The 23,122-nt window shown below is 40.2% G+C and overlaps 3 protein-coding genes across 5 annotated transcripts; 1 reads left to right on the forward strand and 2 right to left on the reverse strand.

Annotated features, from left to right (window-relative positions):
- Positions 1-34: 34 nt before the first annotated feature.
- si:dkey-204f11.64 (uncharacterized protein LOC100537752 homolog) lies at positions 35-4,148 on the reverse strand. 2 transcript variants are annotated; one of them, XR_005698438.1, is made up of 4 exons: positions 4,011-4,148; positions 2,201-2,327; positions 1,952-2,078; positions 35-448 (listed from the first exon to the last, which is right to left on the reverse strand). XR_005698438.1 is itself a non-coding variant. In XM_040049210.1 (3 exons), the coding sequence occupies exons 1-2, from the start codon at positions 4,101-4,103 to the stop codon at positions 2,202-2,204; spliced, it is 219 nt and encodes a 72-aa protein (XP_039905144.1). In that variant the 5' UTR covers positions 4,104-4,148; the 3' UTR covers positions 928-2,078; position 2,201. The 2 variants fall into 2 exon arrangements, 1 of the variants encoding a protein (XP_039905144.1); XM_040049210.1 differs by lacking the exon at positions 35-448 and having other exon boundaries at positions 928-2,078.
- Positions 4,149-6,459: 2,311 nt separating this feature from the next.
- On the forward strand, positions 6,460-13,174 carry LOC120744703 (caseinolytic mitochondrial matrix peptidase proteolytic subunit). 2 transcript variants are annotated; one of them, XM_040049233.1, is made up of 7 exons: positions 6,460-6,588; positions 8,420-8,521; positions 8,924-8,995; positions 9,078-9,174; positions 10,643-10,830; positions 10,906-11,011; positions 12,454-13,174. In XM_040049233.1, exons 1-7 carry the CDS (start codon positions 6,577-6,579, stop codon positions 12,696-12,698), a joined length of 822 nt encoding a protein of 273 aa, XP_039905167.1. In that variant the 5' UTR covers positions 6,460-6,576; the 3' UTR covers positions 12,699-13,174. The 2 variants fall into 2 exon arrangements, with proteins under 2 accessions (XP_039905167.1, XP_039905169.1); XM_040049235.1 differs by having other exon boundaries at positions 6,462-6,588; positions 8,423-8,521.
- Positions 12,888-22,691, reverse strand: aldh3b1 (aldehyde dehydrogenase 3 family, member B1). The gene is made up of 11 exons (XM_040049232.1): positions 22,408-22,691; positions 20,976-21,146; positions 20,608-20,718; positions 19,946-20,066; positions 19,406-19,491; positions 19,212-19,293; positions 18,580-18,972; positions 15,940-16,106; positions 15,750-15,849; positions 15,467-15,668; positions 12,888-15,065 (listed from the first exon to the last, which is right to left on the reverse strand). Exons 2-10 carry the CDS (start codon positions 21,135-21,137, stop codon positions 15,484-15,486), a joined length of 1,407 nt encoding a protein of 468 aa, XP_039905166.1. The 5' UTR covers positions 21,138-21,146; positions 22,408-22,691; the 3' UTR covers positions 12,888-15,065; positions 15,467-15,483.
- Positions 22,692-23,122: the final 431 nt, after the last annotated feature.

Here is a 23,122-nt window from a genome sequence, read left to right on the forward strand (position 1 = left end):
GTGTGAGTGCATATTTTCAACATATAAGAGAAGAGAAGAGAAGATAGAATTTTATTAATCCCTTGGGTGGATTCCTCTGGGAAATTCGGTAATATGAGTGGGCACAGTGTTTCATAATTAAATAACCCATCAGAACTTTATTTTTTAGGCTTTGCTCAAGACCAAAGTCCTGGCCTTGTACTTTATTTGAACATCACTTTTTTGCTTTGGCTTTCTAAACATGATGAACTCCCTGAAAAACAAATTGTTGCATTGTTGAGTTTAACCAATTCATGGGTATTTTCCAAAAATGACCAAGAGCAGGGGCAGGAATTACAAGTAATATACGTATTTCCCAGCATGCATCAGCACTGCAACATCAACACTTCTCAGAAAAGGCACTTATTTTTAATCAATGGAGCATGAACTGATTGCTCGAACATCCGAAATGCAGATTCTCAAGAAGAGCCTGCAACAAGAAAAATAAAGTTAGACTTTGGTTCAGAAGATAGAAGTGCAACTTAAACATACAGCGGAACTCTAATCCAATAATCCAGGTAAGTAAAACCCAGAGAGTTGATTCAGCTCATCTGGACACATTTTCAGTGAGAGAAACGTGTCATCACTCACTGGCTGATGCACAGTGAGTGACACAGGCATCGCAGGCTAACATGGAGCCACAGGCTCAGTTTTAGGCCTGTTAACGTCATGACCACCGATCAATGGCGACGAGTACTATTCATGATAGTGATTCATTAACTCTTGCGTCCGCTTCCCCATTTCCATGATAGCCATTAGCTTTTCACATCCTAAACACTGACCACTACATTATTAATAATGTATAAACATAGTACATCTTCATTTTTTGAAGATATCTTTTGTGCATTTTGTATTACATTTTTAAAAAAACGGAGAAAGCAAACGGAAAGGAAACAAAGTACATACAGATTGTTAGGGTAATAATTTAATGTGATACATGCATAGTAGCAATTAAATGACAGTGCAAGCAACAGTAGGTGTAAAAAACACAAGGGCCCATATCTGGCACATTTCATTACACTGTAAATAAAGTCACCATAAAACATTTGCTGTTCTTTATGTTATGATATGAATTCAAATACATTTTAGAGAGAGCTTTCTGACACAAACTGATGGCTGGTCATTTGTGTAGTACGCTCCGTGTCCAATGAGCTTCATTTATGCTCAGTTAGTTCCTTCATATCTGAATTAACTCGTGGTCATTTTCAGTGGTAAAAATAGATGATTACAGACAGTCAGCTTCTGACTGATGATGGGAATACATGCGTTAAACTCAGTTGTTCAGAAATTGAGTTATATTGAATGTTTTCATCTAGTGCTTGAAAGAATTGACAAAAAATGAATATATAAATAAAGAAATAAAGATTAAAACGATTGTTTTACACCTGTTCTGGACATAGACTAAAGATAAATGGAGCCAGTGTGATGTTGCTCAGTGGGTTTGTTTGAAGTTATATTTGGATGTTATTTACCAACACTAGCAGTTAGCTGCTCGTAGTGTTAAGTAACATAAAAAATATTTGAATAGTCTGAGTAAACACATTTATTTCTGTTTTAAATCAAACTAAATGACATTTGGAGCCAAGTGGTCATTAGAGGAACTTCTGTTTCTTGATTTTTAAAGTCTAGACTCTAAACTCTAGAGTCTAGAGGTTGCTGCTTGATCCTGGGAAACATCTATAAATGGGAATAAACTGCTTAGGTTTGTATTTTAAGGTGTAATTTTCATGGGAATTTTTCTAGTCATGTTGTTTTCAGCTGTGTGAATTTTCATCCGGTTTAATTCAGTTGTATTTTATTTATATAGTGCCAAATACAATTGCACATCCACTGATAATGACTGTTAAAAATGTTATTCCACAGGTCTTCAAAACAGAAATGCAGAATGCAGAAACACACAAATAATTAAAATAAGATTGGCTAAATGTTTCACCTGAAATCATTATCATTTAATCAACTCCTTCACTGACTAGGTCTTCGTTATCTTCAACAGTGGCGGCGCACATGACAGAAATCCACGTTAGAACAATGAGGAGACTGCCTGAATGCACTCTACAGATCTACAAAGAGAACAAGTAGATTTAGCTCAGAGGGATACATCTTGTGCTCTAATAAATAACAAGCTTATTGTTTAGCATTTCCAAAATTAAAAGAGCACAAATATATATATAAAAACTCATACCTCAGAGGAGGACACATGACTTGGGAGGCCGGAAAGGATTGTCACTGGAGGGCACCCCGGTGAGGAGAGGGTCTTTGTGGGCATTTTGCAAACAGAAGTTTTTCAGTTCTGCAGCAGCCTGAGAAACCTGAAAGCAAGTGTTAGTGTTAACTAATACTGTTAGAAGTACTATAACTAAAAGAAGAGTCCTACAATAACTCCTCAGAAATATTCACAGTATGTGATGTGGAGTTTTGGTTGTTTTTGTTTTGTTGGCATATCCCAAATAGCACAGTAAACACAGTGGAGGCCGTGTCACAGTCTGGGGCTGGATTTATCTAATGGTGTTGAGAATCGTATCAAAACTAACAGAATTATGGACACAGAAAAGTAAAAACCAGACTTTGATTTATTATGTAGTACCACTTGTAAAGCGACTGATCAATGAGCCCAAACACACTGCCAACGCAGTAAAAGGATAGCTAAATAAAACACACTCACACACACTGAAGCTATGTGGGATCATCCTGACAGAGAATGGAACAAAAACCAGCAAACTTCCAAAGAAGAACTGTTTTTAGAAAAGCTTGGAGAACCTTTCCTGAAGATTACTAATAAAAAAAAGTACAGACTGTATTGAAGAATAGATGTGATCACATAAAATGTTGATTTTCAAGCTTGTCAGAATTTTATAAACTCTGATTTTGCATTATATAAAAGTGAAGTCCTAGCCAAATATAAATAAGTGAGAGGTGGCTCAGGACTTCTGCACAGTACTGTACATGCTGTCAATAGACATGGAATTGTCATTTCCTTTTCCAATAAATAGGTATTGCACACTTTACTAAGCATACCTGTTCAACTGCTTGTTAATGCAAATATCTAATCAGCCAATCACATGGCACCTCAAGTGCCATGTGATTGCAAAATGCATGTGTAATGAATTTTGGATGTTACACTTTGTGATTTTGCCCACATTTGTTTTGCTTATCAAAATATTTAAAGTTAAAAAAAAACACTGATGCCAGTTTCCATTGCATGAGCTTGAAAATCATCTGGAAGTTGTTTCTGACACAGTGTAAGGTCCTGTTTCATGTGGATTTCCTGTGAGCCCCTCAGCCTTGTGCTTGGTCCCCAATACCCCAGTTTAACACAGAAACCATAAGAAAATGTTGCAAAACTTACAAAACTAACATCACAAATTAAATTCTTCTGTGTGTGTTTTGGTTTTCGGACTGTAACAAATTACAAGAACTTGTCTGCTGAATGAAACTGTTGTGTGATTTTTTTAATTCACCAAACACAGACACACTTGAAACTGGTCTGACTTCTGTTCTAAAATAAGTAGCCACCCAACAATCAGTCCAGTCACGCAGCACCACAATTAACAAAGCTGCCACTGTGTTTGCTCCTACAGAAAAGTCTGTTTTGCTACCATTTCCACTGCACACCAAGAAATGACACTGTGAATGGCTTTCCACACGCTAACATGGGAATGAATAACATATAGGTTATTGCAGTGGTGTGCGTATCAGGTCGTTTGATGTCCTTTGTGAATGCAGGAATAAATAATTCAATAATTCATTTTAGTGAGTGTATAGGCTGTATACTTTTAACAAGAGCAAACAGAGTTTAGTTTTACGCACAGAACACTTATTGAAACTCTGAAATAGCTTTTGAATTGTAATGTTCCCACTTTGACGCTAATTGACAGATTAATTAGCTGCGTCGGGCGCCACGTTAAGCTTAGGTTGTGCTTCAGGGCGGGAGTCACGCGCAGGCAGCGGAGTAATAAAGTGTTGAGTTCAGCTGTGAAGCGAGGTGAGCTTACCTTTATCCGGCGGACGCTGGCCTCCAGACGAAGCTGTTTCACTGCCTTCTGAGCGATGACTAAACTGCTGTTGGCGGCGCTGTTGTTCGACATGATTGAATCCAAGTAACAGAGTGAGGGGGCAAGTAGACAACTGCACTTATGTTCCAAGTTTGGGCTGTAGGAAAGTACATCTTCCGGTCCAAGCTTTCAAAATAAAAATCCTGTTCGTGTTCATGACTGAAAAAGTATTTGGACCATTCAGTTAAAAAAAAAATATATATATATATAATACTCCATTATAACACAGTAATAAACTTTCGTTTTCTGACAGTGTTACAAAGTTGCTGCTTCCATGACTAAATAAAACAAAAGAGTGAAATAAAATAAAAATAAAATGACTTTAGGCTCATGTAGGAAGTAAAGACAACACATCACAGAAATTGTAATACAAATTGTATAGAAAAGGTTTAATCTTTAAAAACACACTGTCATGGTCCTGGTTTGGTGACCCAGCCTTTGTGTTTAGCTCTTTAGTTCTGTGTCTTTGGCAGGACATGATCATAGTGCCACCTGAAGCTTCCCTGGGACACTGACAGAATGTGCTGGAGATTTCCCATTCGATGAGTCTTCTTCCTTACCCAACCAGTAGGTGTGATAGAGGGGTGTGGAGCTTACTCTGTGACATCCTCCAGATATCTGCACAGCTGAAGCACCTGTTCACTTTCAGAGACTCCATGGGTTGACTTCCTTTCTGCTTATTTACGGTCAAGAAATGGTGTTTTATGGGGCTTCATGTAGCCCCTGAGGTAAGGTGAATAGAAACCCACTTCTGTTGCAGTCTTTCCTGCTGGCAGATGGCCTTTCCTAGTCATCCACCAGCCTTTCCCAGTTGTCACCTGTCCTTTTGAAGAGGTCACTGGTTTCCAAGAGTGCTCAGATTCTTTTACAGGCGTGATGTTTCTCCTGCTCTAAGCCTGTGCACTTGCTCTGCCAACAAGAGTCAGCTGCACGGTTGTCAGCTGCACGGTCATCAGCCGGAGGCTACGAGCATTGGATGTTTTGCTCCCTATCTCAGTACATCTCCCAGTGCCGAGGCAGGGACACAGTTTGACAACCATAAAATTGTATTTCTGCACTCACAAGGGGATTTCCAGTGAAAGTCACATGCAACAGGTCTTATGTAGCGATGAATCCAAATTTGAAAATTTTGGTGCAAATCATCCCAGTATTTGTACATCAGTAGTGAGGTTCAGCAGTGATTGTCTTCTGTGCAAAACACAATGGAGGCTATGTCATAGTTTGGGGCTGAAATTTCAGCTAGTGGTGTTGGGGATCTTATCAAAATAGATGGAATTATGGTCACAGAAAACTGGCATCAGATTATGAGATAACATCCATTACCATTTGGAAAGCATGTGATTAGCAACAGCCTAATTTTTAAACATGACAGTAATTTCAAACACATTCCCAGAGTAAACACAAAGTGCAGCACTCAGTCATGGACTGGCTCCTTCAGAACCTCGATATAAACATTACTGAAGCAGTGTACGATCATCTTCATAGAGAACAAAACAAAAGCTTGACAACATTCAAAGAAAGGGCTTTGGAATATCTTTCAATGAGCCTGCAAAACTCCCAGAAAGTTGAGTCTGCTTATACACATGTAGTGTTTTTAGTGGGAGAAACATTTTGTCACTCATCTGAGTGACTTCTTCAGGTCATATTGACATTAGACTGCTTAAACAGAGAGCATGCATTGAAAAATAACTGAAAATCAGCATTTACTGACTTTCAAGCTCATTAGAATTGTGCAAACTCTGTTTTTGCCTTATATACTGTATTTCTATATAAACTGACACATTATCAATACATCACTGGACCTGAGGCTCGGGTTCTAGAGTGGGTGTAGCAATGTTTTGAATGCATCCATCAGAGTTTGAGTGTATTTGTGTGGGAATATTAGATAAAAGTGCTTGTGTATAGATAAAAATACTGAATGAATGCGTGTGTCAAAGTACTAAAAGAGATTTGCAGTAGAACCCACTTTGAGTGCTAAAACTGAGTGGAAGGTGCTGTGTAAGTACCAGTCCATTTACCTCTATCCTATTATCCTAGCAAAATATGACTCAATACTTTTGTACAGTACTGTACAACAAAGCACAAATTATTCTAATTAATTAATCTAACTAAACTAATTTCAAACGAAGGCTCTTAAATACTTGGTGCCTGATTTTTCACTAATTTGCCTCTTCCTAATCCTCACCATTATTATTTAACACGTGCTTCCTCTTCATACTATATCGATTTGTAGCTGGACTAAGTGCCTCTGAATGGAACTCTTTTTTCTTTTAGGTGCTCACGAAGTTTGAGGAAACAGCGTTAGCCGGGTTAAATGCACCATTGCGTGGTTTGCCAACTGACAGACGAAGAAAGCCAGCACGATGAGGTTGGTCAGCAGGTGGCGGTATAGCACCTCCAAACCCGTTGGATAAGTGCCAATAAACCCAAAGGAAGAAGAAGTTGAAATTGGTTCCGGAGGAGCTCCGGGGTCACACAGGAAAGCTAAACCCTAAAATCCTTCAAAATGCTGTTACGAGTGAGTACTGAAAACCTTTCCAGTAAGACTTGACTGTCCGCAGACGACACATCACAAACTGGTTATATGTGTACTCGGCGGTTTGTGTTGTTATTCTGTCGTGTTGATGATGTTAGCTAACAGCTTGTGTGACATAAGTCTGATGGCACCACCTTTAACTTCCTAAGACTCGAACTCTTCCACGACATGCATTTTTAATTTCTCTTTGATATTTAGGCATATTGGGACTGAATGTAAAAACAAGGAATTACCAGATTTGTCCTCGTAAGTGGATATCAGGCCCTTGTAGAGCAAAATTGAGTATTTTGGTCTAAATAACCCAAAATGTGATGTCCACATATGTGGACGCCAGGTCCTAGGAGGTTAAAGCTGCCAGCTCTGTACGCTAACAGCACTGAGGATCACAGAGAGCCCGATCAGCAAACACAACGAGCTTAAAAGCAGTTTGTGGGGCTTTCTCCCCACACGGTGCTTCTTTAGTTTTTTAGTTTGTATTATTGTTATTATTATTTGATTGTACAAAGAGTGTTCAAAATAGTCGTATGAAAAAAAGTTTCAACTCATGATCAGAATTCTATGAGCAAATTCTCTCTGGATTATTTTTTAGTCCGAGGACAGCTGTGAACTTATGAACATGTTTGCTCCTTAAGCAATTTTAGTCTGTCACTTAAAAACAAACTAGTGCTGAAAACATCCCTTAGAGATGTTGGCCTTTATTCACATGATGCATATAGTCACACATAGTGTCATGCACTTGCTGCAGATTTGACAGCTGCACATTCATGATATGAATCTCTGTTACGTCCCAAAGTGCTCTGTTGGACTGAGATCTTGTGACTCATTTGAGTGCAGTGAATCCATCGTCGTGTTCAAGAAACCAGTCTGAGATCATGCTGGAAGCAGCGATTAAGATGGGCAGATCATAAAAGGCTGTACATGGTCATTTCTGCCCTATAAATGATGCTTAGTTAGTATTAAAGGGGCCAAAATGTTCACTGAAAGTATCGTCCACACCATTATACCAGTTTGACCAGTTTATACAAAGCAGGATGGAGATATGCTTTTATGTTGTTTACACCATATTCATACTCTACCATCTAAATGTCTCAGCAGAAATGAAGACCCAACAAACTGGGCAAAGTTTTTTCCCGGTCCTAGCTTTTTTCCAAAAGATAGGACTGAGCCATGCTTGACACTAGGTGGCAACAGCAGTCTGTAAATGAGAGATGAGATGAGATAGCCTTTATTTGTCAGTTGCAGGTCTTTGGCCACAACCGAGATGACAGACCTTGCCGACCGTACATACAATACACAAACATCACATTGGGGAGACAGGTCAGGCTAGGTAGCGAGGAAAAAAACATCGAAATGTGTAACACAAAATGATAATACAGGAATGCACAGATATCAACACACCATAGCACAATAAACACAGACAAGCAACATGGGAAAGAGTTCCAGTGTGTACATCTGATCTGGGACCGCTGCAATCTTTCGACTGCGCCTCCAACTGACCCGATGGCCACATCAGAGGGGAGGTAAGCGTTGGAGGTGGCGTTGGATCCGGGGTAGGGAGGGTGATGCGTCGGTGAGTGCTTATCAGTATCAGTATATGTATGTGTGTGCGTGTCCATAGTTCAGCTGAGACAGTGTCCTTCGCCCTGCCAGGCTAAGTAAACAGTGTTCCAGCCAACCCAGGTGGCCTTGTAGGGAATGGGAAGGAACAGACTAAACACAGTCGTTATCAAATGTCTGGAAACTGCAGTTACTGAACTTTTGGGAGTGTTGTTGATCCTATATCTTGGGAGGATTTTTTTTGTCTGTCTTTCAGCAGGTGTTGCGTATCGGTTCTTTGACACTGACACACAGCAGATCCATCCACCACAGTTCCATATGCCGGACTCCACTCATACCCATAGTCGTGGAGCAGACGGTGAGTGTGATCATTTGAACGGCTGAAGCAGGACTTTCTGTGTTTAGTAGAAGTGTATATACAGTCAGTATAGAGGTGTATATACAATATAAATACATGATTGTTTCTTTTCTCCTGCAAAATGTTGCACAAAAAGAATTTAAACAGGTGTGACTCATGAAGATTTAGGATGAGAGAATTTTTGTTTGCTTGGCAAAGCAAAGACAGACATATGTATAAGTGGCTTTATTCCTGCTAATATCGATGTAAAAACATGAATTTGTGTTGCGGCAGCATATTTGTGAACCTTCTGTATGTATTTGAGATACTGTGCTGTTCAGACCTGTAATCCACAGAGAACATCTTTGTCATTTGATTTAAAATCCTCTCCTTTTGTTTCATTTTTTGTTTGTTTTGTTTCAGGGGAGAGGAGAACGAGCATATGACATCTACTCTCGCCTCCTGAGAGAGAGAATCATATGTGTAATGGGTCCTGTAAGTGTCTTCCTGAAGATTTTTGGAAACATGTTTTCAGAGTGATTTATATTCAAGCTCTTTTTCTTCCCCGTCTGCTCAGATCGATGACTCCATAGCCAGTCTGGTTATAGCCCAGCTGCTCTTCCTACAGTCAGAAAGCAACAACAAGCCCATCCACATGTACATCAACAGTCCTGGTATGACATAATCAAAAGGAAGAGTTCCAATCTGAGTATTTCGCTGTGAGGTTTATTGATAAACTTTATGAAAAGAAGGATGAAGGAATGAGTAACCCCCCCCCTCTGTGGGGGGTTACTCCCACTAGGTTTATATCTGGGACTCTCCACCATTTGACCTTAGAACTGAAGAAGCTTCTCGGATGAGAGGTGAAACGTCTTCAAGTAACTTAAAGAAGTCCAGACGCTTTTCTTTGCAAGCTCCTTTGACTACGATGACCTGGATGACTGAGAACCTTCACAGACATAAAGGAATGAGACATTTCACCGTCATGAAAATGAAACAGCAAAGAACTTGTTAGAGCACTACTTTTTCATTTCTGATCCACGGAGAAAGGCTGAGCTGCGTCAGTGTTACAGTAAACCACTGCTGACTGTGAGAGTACTCACACTAACTATCAATATTTTGTCGTATATTTGTGTCATTGTGCTAAGGCTCACTCAGCACCTACAAGAATTTGTATTTTGATTACAATTCTTTTGCCAAAAAGTAGTGCAGTTAAAACCTTTAAAATTAACTATAATTTTTTATTGCTTATTCAAAATATTGATGTTTTTAATCGCAGTATTTATAAAGTAACAGTTTCTTGATTTGTAGTAACAGAAGCAAAACCAGCTGGTTCGCTGGGACTTTCACAGGCTGCTGTCATTTTGTTTGTGACTGAAGCCTGTCGGTGTTTGTGGCCATGCTTCAGCTTTGGTCATTGCATGTATGCTTATGGTACAGTTTGTATTAAGTGCTGTAACACTGTTTGTGGGTGTGATGGTTGCACTAGCGTTGCATTGAAGTTAAAGTGGACCTGCTATATTCATTGTCAGCTCCATGTTTTACTTTTGGACTCTGTTAGAGTAGCTTTGCATGATTCACAATACAAAGTAATCTTGATTTATCTTATACTGGGCTTTGGTGCAGCCAGTTTGTCCATCAACAGTCAAAGAAGCAGTTCTAGCCCCGCCCCTTTAAGCCACCTTTCTTCTGATTGGCTGCCAAATAAAAAGTTTGAACAGCAGATGGGCAGAGCTTCCTTTTAGCCCCTCTCTTTGACAGCATGCATTCACGGCAATGGAGCTCAAAGGGATTACTATACATAAGGTGGCCTGATTTTTTTTTTTTTTTTTTTTAATTTTTTTATTTATTTGTCTTTTTTAACGTTATCCGTTTTTAAAACGGGGCATAAATTGCTTTTATTGTGATGAAACTTGAGGAAAAGCACAATACGCCCACTTCAGTATATTCCAAATATGGACATATAAGAGTGGCAGCAGATGATCTTGTGTTGTTGGTATCACACAGTCCAAATACTTTGTGATCTGAATCTCACAGATGAAATTTTATGCCTGACATAATTAACGTCTCTGTTGAATGCAGTGTATTTAAGTAAATGAGTAAATTCATGCAAAGACAGCTCTCATTCTGTCTCTTTTTAAGGTGGTGTGGTGACAGCAGGACTGGCCATTTATGACACCATGCAGTACATTCTGAATCCCATCTCCACCTGGTGTGTTGGCCAAGCGGCAAGCATGGGCAGCTTGCTCCTGGCAGCAGGAACGACAGGCATGAGGCATTCACTGCCCAATGCCCGCATCATGGTTCACCAGCCTTCAGGAGGGGCCAGAGTAAGTTAGTCTCTCTGTGAGTACTGGTCAGTTGGTGTAAAGAAGGGAATAACATTCAGTGTGCTGTGTGTCCAGGGTCAGGCCACTGACATTGCTATCCAGGCTGAAGAGATCCTGAAGCTGAAAAGACAGATCAACAACATCTACGCCAAACACACGGGCCAGTTACTGGAGACCATTGGTATGTTTGTGCAGCTCATTACCACAACACAGTACAAACTTAAAAGTAGGACAAAAGCAGCACAATGATTTCCCCCCTTTGCATGTTTCCTGGCGACAAAAAACTTGGATTTCAGACAAAGAAGGCTAATCCAGGCCTGGAGTGCATGTCTCAAGTTCGTGGCAATGTGTGACATGCAAATAACCAACCGTATATTATATATGGACGAGGGTGGCCATAATGTTTTATTCTGAAGAGTGTAGGACTTGCAGGTGTGATGAACATTAATATTTGGAATTCACAGAGGTGTTAGACATCATCTCAAATAGGGATGGGTATTGATAAGATTTTCACGATTCCGATTCCATTTTCGATTCTGTTTAACGATTCGATTCTTTATCGATTCTTTTTAAAAAGGAGAACACTAAGGTCGATTAGCTCAGAACTTTGTTTTATATCTTCTCTTTGAACAAAATAGAAATTTAGGAGTAATATGGCCTTACAAACCTAACAGTGAGATCTTAAGAGATCCAGCCTACGGCTCTTCAATGGGGTGTCACAGGGTCCCCAGGAAAAAAAATTGTAAATGTAAAATAATAAAATAAATATTCTTCTGTAGCAATAACAAAGTATAACATAAATTCTTCTGTAGCAATTACACAAGAATATCCAGTAATGTCCCTGCCTACAATTAAATACATTCACTTACCGAAAATCGGGGCATCTGCTGTGGCAAATGGGTGCAAGCCTTTTACCACAAACTTAGTCACTGCTCGGTGACATTCGTCTATCCTGGCCTGAAAGGAGACGCTACCGGTAGACTGCAGCGAGAACTGCCAGCATCTGAGCCAAACTCTGTCTGTCTCTCTCATCATGGTCACCTAAATGCACAGTAATGGCAGGTTTTGTAATAAGGCAGATCGCGCTAACATAATATGCACTGTTAGTTGATTATTTACCTGCCGCATTAACGGGAGAAGACGTGCAAACGTTACCGCTGCTGCTGGGTTGAGATTCACGAGTCCGTAGTGGAATTAAAAACACAACATTCATTTAAGGTCATCGCGTGTTTTGTGAGCAAATGCTTTTGCATATTCGTAGTGTTTCCTCCATTAAATGAAATATCTACCTTGCAAGTATTGCAAGTTGCCCTGTTGTCATCCGTTCTCAAAAAGTATAACCAAACTTTTGAGCGTTTGAGCCGCCATGTTTCCTGCCAGGTAAATGACGCTCCGCAACGTGGTGACGTCATTCGGGGAAACTGGAATCAATAAGGGAATCGTTTGCAAAAATGGCAAACAATTCCAAGGGATTGAAACAGTGGGAACCGGTTCTCAACAAGAACCGGTTTTCGATACCCATCCCTAATCTCAAAGAAACTGATTTTCATGTGTATAAGGAGAGGAGGAAAGTTAGTTTAAAACATTTAAACTATAAAACGCTCATTTCTGTCCGACTTACAGAAAGTGTGATGGAAAGGGATCGCTACATGAGTCCCATGGAAGCACAGGACTTTGGCCTCATCGACCGGGTCCTGGTCCACCCACCACAGGCAGGGCAGGATGAGCCAGAGCTGGTGCAGAAAGAGCCGGCGGCAGCGGCAGCAGAAGCAGCAGCAGCAAGCCCCTCGCCCCAGCCAGAGTCCACAGATCCTGAGAAGGCCTCCCCTGGGACAAATCCACCCTCCTCATACAAACCAGAGCCATGAACGCACCACAGCAGAGCTGTCTGCTAGCTGCAAGATCATCTTCAGGAGTCAAGAGAGCAAGATCCAGCCTCCCCGTGTTTCTCCACCACTCAGTAGTAGCTTACACATGAGCAGGACCCAAGCCAGCCTCATGTACAGCCATCACAGTAACGTCTTTTTATGATGGTGCGGTTTCCTTTTTTTTTTCTTACGTAATTTCTGTGAAAGAAATCTTCAAAGAAGTGATATTAAAACGTAGTTGATTTTTATAATTTATACCACAGGAAGGAAAGCAATGTTTCATCTGGGTGGGCTTTGGTCCTTTCTCTATGGTGGCTGAGCTGTACTGTACATGAGCTTGTTTAGGGGGAAAGCTTATTAAGAGTACAGAGCCATCTGTTTCTCTCTCCTGGCTGATGTCCACTCGAGACCAGAGAGAACCTGATTTGATGACCTGATGCTTAATATTTGTAATAAATATGATCAGTTAAACATGACTCACAAAATGTGCTACTTCTTGATCCAGTAGTGCACTGTTAAGTTTTCAGCTGGAAGTTAAAGGCTGTGTTTGAAACTGTATTTTTATTTTTTATTAATTTTGTCACACCATGAAGCAAAGTTACATTATTCACATTACTTCACGAAAAAACAATGACAGAAACCATCTGGCTAAAACTGTACAGTTGTTAAACAGCAACACTGTAACAAAATTACACATAACTATGCAGCACAGGAACAGGAAGACGGACACCGTTGGCATTTAAGATGTGCGGCCATTTAACGCCACAGCATGTCGTCTATAACAACTGCAGATGTAAACTTACCACACAGTATCATCTTTGTATTTCCATTAAGAAGTTAGAGAAAAATTAATGTGTGCACAATAACACAACCAACCTCTAAATAAAAAAATTAGTAATAAAAAAAGTTTTATCAGTTGATAGGTCAAAAAGGCAATTTTAGGAAGCATATGAAAATATAGTGTAACAATTACTCCTATTATCATAATTATGCTTAACATGTAACACCGAGTGTGTCATATTTGATAGATGAGCTTTTATGAGATGTCAGTGTACTTTTGGTTTCCCAACCAAAAAAGTAAATAAATAGGACAATGCATTTTTAAGCAATGAGTTGCACAAGTGTAGCAAAGATGAGACATTTCACCGTCATGAAAATGAAACCTGCATATGCTAACAAATGCTAATTAGTATTTGTTTTTAATGTCAGAAGATTGAATAAACAATTAATAACAAAATATATAATTTCCTGGCAAATATAATATGGTTTCGACTTACAGGAGAAAGATACTCATGAGCATTATTGGTTTAAAGTTGCTAAAATTACTTGTATAGCTGCATCACTAACACAATAAGTTTGAAGTCGGCACCTTGTTAATCAAGCTAGCTAACGTTAGCTAAACGTTGCACCGCTAAACGTGATAGCTTCTGGCTACAAAAAGACAAACATGCTAACATTTTAGGCAGGAAATTATCAGGAGGCATCATTGTCTCAATCACTAGTTGTAAGTCTTACTGAAGATGATATTCACTTTAATAATGTTCCCTATTTGAAGAGTATTATTAGATATGCTCATTGTCAATGCAATGATATTAGTCAGTGTACAGTATTACAATTCTGATACATTTCTAACATACCGACACTCAGCAAACATCATTTTGAACAAAAATAAGTCACTTTTATAAAACATTCAGAAAAAGCTCTATCAAATAAACATAGCCAACACCGATTTGGTCACCGATTTCTCCCTTCATAATATAAAGATTATGAGAGACAATTTTACTTTTTTTAAAAAACTTTTTTTCTTTTTTTTAAGGCTGTTCGACACAGTTTTTTAAAACATTAACCTGACGTGTCAGATGTTTTTCAAAACTGTTAGAAAGGCAGGAACTTTTCAAAAAGTACTTGGCACATGACTTCAAGAACCTCAGTCTGGTACAGTCTAACAGGCCAAGTTAAACCACAGGATTAATACAGCACAGTTTGTAGAGGTAGGACAACAAAGAGGGGGGAAAAGGCAACAGGAAGCATCTTTGATTACTCGCTTTTAAAGCTAGTAAGTCAGTAATGCAGTTAACATTTCAGCAGATAGTTTGTGCAGAAAATGAGCACTTTGGGAAAAGCTCTTTCAAGAAGAAATAATCATGTTTATCATATGCATCATCACTCCTAAGACATGCCTGATACTGCCACAGGTATAATAATCCAGTGAGGTAAATAAAACATCGTCTTTGTTGGGTAACAAAATAAATTCAAAAGAGCTATTTCTTTTTCTGCTTCAACAGTAAAATGATTTATTTGAATGCAACTTTATTCATTTTTTGAATGACCCTTGACAACATGCAGCGCTCAGTCCAGATGGGGGATCTGTAAAAATAACAGAAATATTATGAGCATAACAGAGTCATGAACCTTAATAAGAAACTTGTCTATTTAGAGCCAATATTAACAAAAATGAGTTATTTAATAAAACAGCATAAAAGTAAGTAAGATGACATAATTTTTGTTATTTACATCCAACTACATCTTAGCAGACCGGTGGATGCAGAAAATATAATCGAGGCTCGAGCGACTCCTTCATGGATAAGTCAAACCACAATGAATTTTAATGTTATTCTAAATAACTAAGACACTCAAAGCAACTTCTTAAACATCTATACTGTTATTAAGTAAGATACGAATGCCTTAACATCTAAATAAACTTAATTACTAAGGCTTATTACAAAATCCTTAATGTGAACCGTTACTCATCTCTCGCTCTCACTCACACTCTTCTTGCCGGTCATCACATGATTGAGCAGCTCTTGGGTGAGGTGGTCCAGCGCAGCCAGCTCAACTTTTCATCACTATACGGTGGGTAGCGCAGGGCGTTAAGTTTTTCCAAAGCCCAACCACGCAGCATGACTGCTCGCTGGTGACTGAACGCCTCAAAGCCCCAGTGACCATGGTAGTGACCAAATCCACTGTTTCCTGGATGGCAGAGTGAACACTGGTTACGCATATGACTGCATCTCTTACATCTCTTTCTCAGCAGGCCAGCCTGACACATACCTACACCTCCAAAGGGCAGGCCTGGCAGGGCCATGTGCACAATTCCATCATTAGAGCAGAATCCTCCACTGCTTGAATTTTCCAGCACCTTCTTCACCACCTTAAAGAAATAATGACAATATTAGCTAAAAGACTAAATGTTATAAATGTTACAGCAGAAAGTGGAGGCTGCAGAGTTCTGTGTTCTTACAGAGGATTCATCTGAGAAAACATAGAAGGCCAGAGGCTTCTCTTTTGTTTTGGTTAATTTGATGCTTTCCTCCAGAGACTCAATCGTGAGGATCGGCAGGATGGGGCCAAAGATCTCCTCCTCCATTAGAGCATCATCTTCAGCTACATCCACCACTACCGTTGGAGCTATGGAAAGATGAGGACAAAATATTCTTTCATATATGCATTTTTTTCAGTCAAGGAAATTCAGACTCAAGCTACTTTATAGAAAAGTGTGACAAAAAAAAGGATACAAGGAATGAGGTGAGATGACCTGTAAAGGATGCAGTCAAAAGAGGAATAACATAATGATCTCACTGACAAAAATAATGAAGTGTGTTACCCATGTAACCTGGTTTCTGTTAGTAACTTGGGTACAAAAATACACATGAATCCATTTGTTTGGTTTTTGTTTGCGCTTTTCCCCCTTTCACTCAGATTTTTCTAACATTTTTATATGTAGTTAATGTTTGAGTCTTTACTAAGCTAACGACAATGCAGTTTAAAAATAATCTTGTTTTATTGCCCAACTCTGCTCTGATCTGCTGGTTGTTGTTTGTTCCATGTTACCAGCAGGAAAGTTGTAGAACGCCCTCTGGTGGACAAACTTTGCAAAATCAACATGCATAACTTGGTTGAAGGGTGTTTCTCTTGTCTCTTCTTTACTTTTTACATTCTCATTTAATCACGCATCACACCAATGAATCTCCAAATAGCTAATGTCAGCCAATATATCAGCCCCATCAATACACTGGTCACACTCTAATATAAAGACTGCTTTAAGAAAAAGTGAGACTATTTAAACACTAGTATTCACTGTGCCATCCAAGTCATTTAATTCAGGTGTTCCAATCATTTCATGGCAAGGTGGATAAAATCAAGCAGTTTTACTGCATTTGTGAAAGAATGGGTCGCTCTCATGAGCTCAGGGAATTGCAGTGTGTTACCGTGATAGGATGCCACCTTTGCAACAAGTCCACTCATGAAATTTCCTCACTATTAAAAATATTCCACAGTCAGCTGTTGCATTATAACCAAGTTAGAGCGATTAGGATCGACAGTAAGTCGGCCACAAAGTGGTAGGCCATATAAAATAACAACTGAGGTGCATAGTGCACAGAGGTCACCACGTTTCTGCAGAGCCAACCGTTACAGAGCCCCAAACTTCATGTGGTGTTCACCACCCTGCCACTGGACTCTAACACAGTGGAGATTTGTTCTCTGGAGAGACCAATCACACTTCTCTGTCGCTAGAATGGTACTGGTCTGATTGCACTGTGCCAAGTGTAAAGTTTGGTGGAGGGGGAATTATGGTGTATTGTTTTTCAGAAGTTGGATTCAGTCCCTTAGTTCTAGTGAAAGGAACTCTTAACGCTTCAGCAGAGCAAGATATTTTGAACAATTTCACACTCCCAATTTTGTGGGAACAGTTTTGGGATGTCCCCTTCCTGTTACAACATCACTAACAGTGCACAAAGCAATTTCCATAAAGATATGGATGAGTCAGTTTGGTGTCTAAGAACTGCCAGAGTCCTGACCTCAACCCAAAAGAACACCTTTGAGAAGAATTATGTAGAGCAGAGACTGCGAGTCAGGCCTTCTCATGCAACATCAGTCTCTGACCTCACAAATGTGCTTCTGAGAGAATAGTCAAAAATTCCCAGAAACACACTGCTAAACTTGTGGAAGTTAGATCTGAAAAGGTTAGGCTGATGTCATTTTCAACCATCCATCCATTCGCGGAAGGCATTTTCAGCCATATGGATTGAAATTGGGATGTCACTCAAGTTCATATGCATGTGAAAGCAGACAAGCAAATACTTCTGGCAATATAGTACAGGTCTCAAAGCTGAAAGGCAATTTCTTTTTCTTTTTTAAAAGCGGTGCAATGCTAACTCTGGGCTGGGAGAGCGACTTTTTCACAACAAGAATTTTACATGTGAAACTGATGAATAAACTTTCCCTACATCAATGGTCAAGAAGACTGTTAATTTCCTCTTTTTGTTTTTCCTTGAAACATTAAGTAAAAGTGTGATCTAAACACAGATCAGCCACAACAATGAACAAAAACTAGGAAAAAGTAATGTTCTGTGGAGAAATCCTGGGTTCTGACATTGATGTTTATTTAGTTTGACTTGTACCACCTACTTAAACATTTTTGTAGACCCAACACACCTTGCCATGGTAATGGCACTCCCCAATGGCAGCAGTCTCCCCCAGTAGGACAATGTGTCCCATCACACCAGAGAAACTGTTCAAGACCGGTTCAACATGACAAAGAATTTAAGTGTTGACTCCTCACTTTCCAGATCCAAATCCAACTGTGCACCAATGGGAAAGACTGGAACAAGCCCGCTCCACAGGCCCTACCCTGCAACTGCCAGGACCCAAGGGACTGGCTACCAATGTCCCGATACCAGACAAAGATTACTTGTCCACGCCCCAACGGGTCAGAGCTGGTGGAAAGAGAGGAACTACACAATATTAGGCAGGTATTCTTAATGTTGTGGCCGACTGGTGTAACATTTTTTGCATTGTTTATTTAAAAGTAAATGTATACCAGCTAATATACGGTCTTATACCAAACACCAAATCCTCCTTAAAATACTTTTTAACCCACCTATGTACCTATCCTTCTCGTCGTGCTCTCCTCCCACAACGACCTTGCCCTTGGTCCTGTTGAGCAGTCCCATCAGACGAGTCCAGTGTTTAGGTGTTACAATGCGTGACATATCGGGGCTCTTCTGAATGTCACTGCCGTAGAAGTCCTCCAGGACCTGGCGCAATGCAGGCACAAGGGCATCACAAGTGGCTTTCGAGCACAGAACGTAATCCGGTGCCACACAGCTCTGGCCAGCATTGAAAAACTTGGACCACACCAAGCGGTGAGCAGCAGCAGTGGCATTCACCCGACCATATATTAAGCAGGGGCACTTGCCTCCCAGCTCCAAGGTCACTGGGGTCAAGTGGACTGCAGCAGCCTGGAGGACAACGCGTGCCACAGCCTGAGAACCTAACAAAGACGGGTGAAGACTCAGTTCCCAGAACAGAAAAGGATAATCTACATTTCAGTCTTACTAAGCCAACCAGGGAAAAGAGGAGAGAATTGTGTGTCACTTTACTATTGACATGCTGTATTAGACAGTTCATAATTAACTCATAATCATCTAAACCTCTAAACAGTACAGTGAAGCTTTGGCTATGTAAAATTCCTGACATCTGATGCATACCTGTGTGCTCTGAGGTTTTTACCTGTGTAGAAAATGTGGTCAAATCGATTCTTCAGAAGGGCTTGGGTCTCCTTTGCTCCACCGCGAACAACTGCATAACAGTCCTGTCAACAGTCATATCGTCACTGTCACGTTCACTGTGCCCATCTCTATTCATAACAATTGTGAAAAACTCATTTGTCTGTTACTTCTGGTTGATATTATCAGTTATTTCACCTTAGACAGATATTTGGGGATGAGCTCCGTTATCAGATTGTCTGTGGCGGCGCTGACTTCGGAGGGCTTGATGACCACACAGTTTCCTAATCAAAGACATCAACAACAGGCAGCATGTAAAGGCACATGAAGTCACAGCAGTTACATTGTCATGTTTATAAAATCATTCAAGGTGGACTCTAGGACTCGTTGCCATATTTGCAAATTCTGTCAGCTCACTTTAAAACTTTCGCTCTTACTTTTAGAAATATTACCAAGTTGAGTTCCACTGTGTCTATGAACTGTTAGTCATCCCTTTATTTCATCACATTTGAATTATTGAACTTCAAAACATCCCTAAGACGTCTGCAGATTGTTCAGCGCGCTCCTGTGAGGTATTCACATGTCACACCACCACGCCCCTCCCAGTTACATTTTTCCTGAGCTAGCATTAAATCTCTGAAGTCACCTCACTCAAGGTACCTGTGATTACATTATTGTCATCAATTTTAATGTTGCCTTCAGGATTTAGTTTTGCTAAAAGCGTGTTTGTGGAACTACCTGCAGCAATGGCTCCAATCAAGGGTACGATGAGAAGTTGCATGGGGTAGTTCCATGGCCCGATGATCAACACAACTCCTAAAGGTTCCTTCCGTACAAAACATTCATCAAGCTTTGTGGCCTGAACAACAGAAAACATTACAAAATAAATTATGCAGCAAGAAAAGGTTTTTCAAAATGCAGGACATGCATAGATATATGAAGATATTATGGATTGCTGTCAGTAAATGCTAGACATATACATTTTATAAATTTAACATTAAAAACAGTCTGAAAACTATGTGTGCCAATGAGGCACTGGCCATAAATTTCATCTTGCAAAAAATAGAAAGCGCAGCACACGTCGTATTTCAGTCTGTGCTCTCTTTGTTTAACAGTGATTTCCTAATAAACACGTTCAGAGTGGAGTTGCTACATTCATTCTCATCATTCTGCAGTGGTGAATTTCCTTTGGCACTGCCTGAAATCTCTCTGGGAGGTGCCAGGAATTTCTCTCTGCAGGAAAAAGACTGCGAGGACACAAGAGGTTCAACTTGTTTGACATGAGGAGTATTACTTGGGCCATGAAAACGGTTGTGTAATGTTTCCTTTTTTGTTTTATTTGGTCACACACAAACACACACACACACACACTATTAATAAGTCATTTTTTTTTAACTTACCAAGTTTTTGCTCACATACTCCGGCTGCATCCAGCTTGTGAGGTTACTGAGGGCGCAATGGAGCTCGTTCATCACTATTTCAACCTCAGACAGGATGGCCTCAAATTTTGGCTATTGTGCAACGACAGCAACAACAGCAAGAATCGATTAAATTCACTAAACTATTCTCACTTTAATGTTTTTTAAAGGAGATGTTAACCACTTCCGTACAGTTGTATTACAGGCTTTAAAACAAATTGTCATGATTGCAAAATCATCATGACAGCAAGACAAACAAAAGCCTGAGGCTTTAGTTGCGTAATTATGTGTTGGAGAATTACAGTCATGTGTTCATGCTTTGTGTGGAACACGTGAGCACAGTCCTGTACCTTTGTGAGGTCTTTGTGCAGCGCATTTACAATCTGCTCCTCGTTGTCTTTGATCATGGACATTAGGTTGGTCAGCTGTGTCCTGCGAAACTTCTCCGGTATTGTAACACCCGATTCAAACGCTGTGCGCAGCCTTTCCAAAACCTGACTCTGGCTCTCCATTTTTTCAAGCTTCACAAAAAGAAAAGAAAGAAAACAAGGATTGTTTTCCCTAGAAGCTGTAACGGGCAAATACTTTGTGAAAGGTGGACATTAACTTCTCACATCTTCAACTCAGTGCACGTCGATTACTTATTCCTACTCAGAAACGTTAAACGTCATGAGAAACGTTACAAAAACTGTATTAGGTAAATGATGAATTATACCAAATGTATGTGTATAAAATCTGCATTTTAAAAAGCAAACCACTGCACAGCTCTTTACATACCGCTCCTGTCAGTCTTCTGATGGAATAGTTGGCAACGATATTTCAATTTGTGTAATTACTCTGACAGCTTTTGCATGGTCACTGTTGTGACAGCCTGTAATAACGGCAGATGACTCATTTGAAAAAGGGATTATGGAACCCGGTGAGCAACGTGAGCTGCACATTTACTCATCCCAGTAAGTCTAGTTTGGAAAACGCTGAACAAGACCAGCGAGTCTGAGAAATTACTGCCACACACAGCTTTTAAACCCACTATTTATGGATTTCGCAACATTTCACAGGGGCAGTAGCGGTTTTTGATACGGGCGACACAGGCGGTTGCCCGGGGCGGCATCAGGGCATCGGCAAAAAAAAATAAAAAATTGCTGGTACTCATGCTGCCCCGACATCATGCCAGCGCATATTGGGAACGGCATAGGCACCGATCGATCGGTTTTCTATCGCCCATTTGCTGGGAGTAAGGGCGCCCTTCGTTTGCAAGGTGCGCCAGAGGGAGTGTTCGCCCAGGGCGCCAAACAGGCTAGGATCGCCACTGCACAGCGGATATGTCAAATATTTGTGTGGCGAAATGACCGGAACACTGATTTTGCGGAATGGGGAAGAAATACTAACTGTGACATTTCCAACGGACATTCGCACGCTACTGTAGACAATGGCACGCGGACATTAACTGATAAGTGCAGTCAAACAGCACAGAAACGACGAATTATCAAACAAATTTTTTTAACATAATTATTACAGCCTGGCAGATTTCCCACGCGGGATTTGGATGCCTATAAGTGCATTCGTACGCTAGCTGTTTGTGGTTAGGGCGAAAAAAACTTTATCGTGGGAAGTAATTCCCGGGAGAGATGAACAATAGGTTCCAGTGTAACCATTTCTTTCAGTGTGGGAGTCAGGATTTTCTCACGATGGTTTAAACTGCTCTAACATTCATTTGCGTGAAGTAGCTAGCATTTTGCAAACAGCAGAAATAAAGCGAAGATACTGCTGTGTTTAGCCTACCTGCTACTGGGCTTATCGTCTGTCCAGCTGGCAGACCTGCGAGCAGACACCGTGCCGACAAAATGCTGAAGACTGTTGACGTTTCCGGGCTTCACTCCTTTTTTCGGAAGTACAGACACCGGGTTTCTTTGGGAGGGGAAACACTTTTGGTCGAGCTAGAAAAACTAGCCTTAAAACTTGTCAAGCGGCAAAGGTGGCTGTTTTTAGTATACATTTCCGTGTGCGAAGCATTGACTGTAAGCGAGTTAAGTGTCGCAGTTATTTGGCTCAGTGGTCCCCGCGGAGGGTTACATTTGACGTTTTTACGGGTACAGCAGTTATTCCTGTTTTAGCGTGAATAAGACAAACTGCCGTTTAAACCTTATTTACCAAAGCCAGCCTTATGTGCCCCAGGGACGGCAAAATAAAGCTGTCCACTTTTATACTTTCACACATTTTTCATTGTCTAAACCAGGGGTCTGCAACCTTTTACACACAAAGAGCCACTTGGACCCTGTTTCCACGCAAAAGAAAACACTGGGAGCCGCAAATACTTTTTGAAATCTAAAATGAAGATAACACTGTATATATTGTTTTTGTTTGGTTTTTTTACCTTTATGCTTTGTGTGAACAACTAAAGTAAGTAAGTAAAGTTTATTTATTAAGCGCTTTTCACAGACAGGCAGTCACAAAGCGCTGTACACAAATATTAAAATAAACAATACAATCAATAGAT

This window comes from Simochromis diagramma, unplaced genomic scaffold, assembly GCF_900408965.1.
Source record: "Simochromis diagramma unplaced genomic scaffold, fSimDia1.1 OVJJ01000517.1, whole genome shotgun sequence".
Classification (NCBI taxonomy): domain Eukaryota; kingdom Metazoa; phylum Chordata; class Actinopteri; order Cichliformes; family Cichlidae; genus Simochromis; species Simochromis diagramma.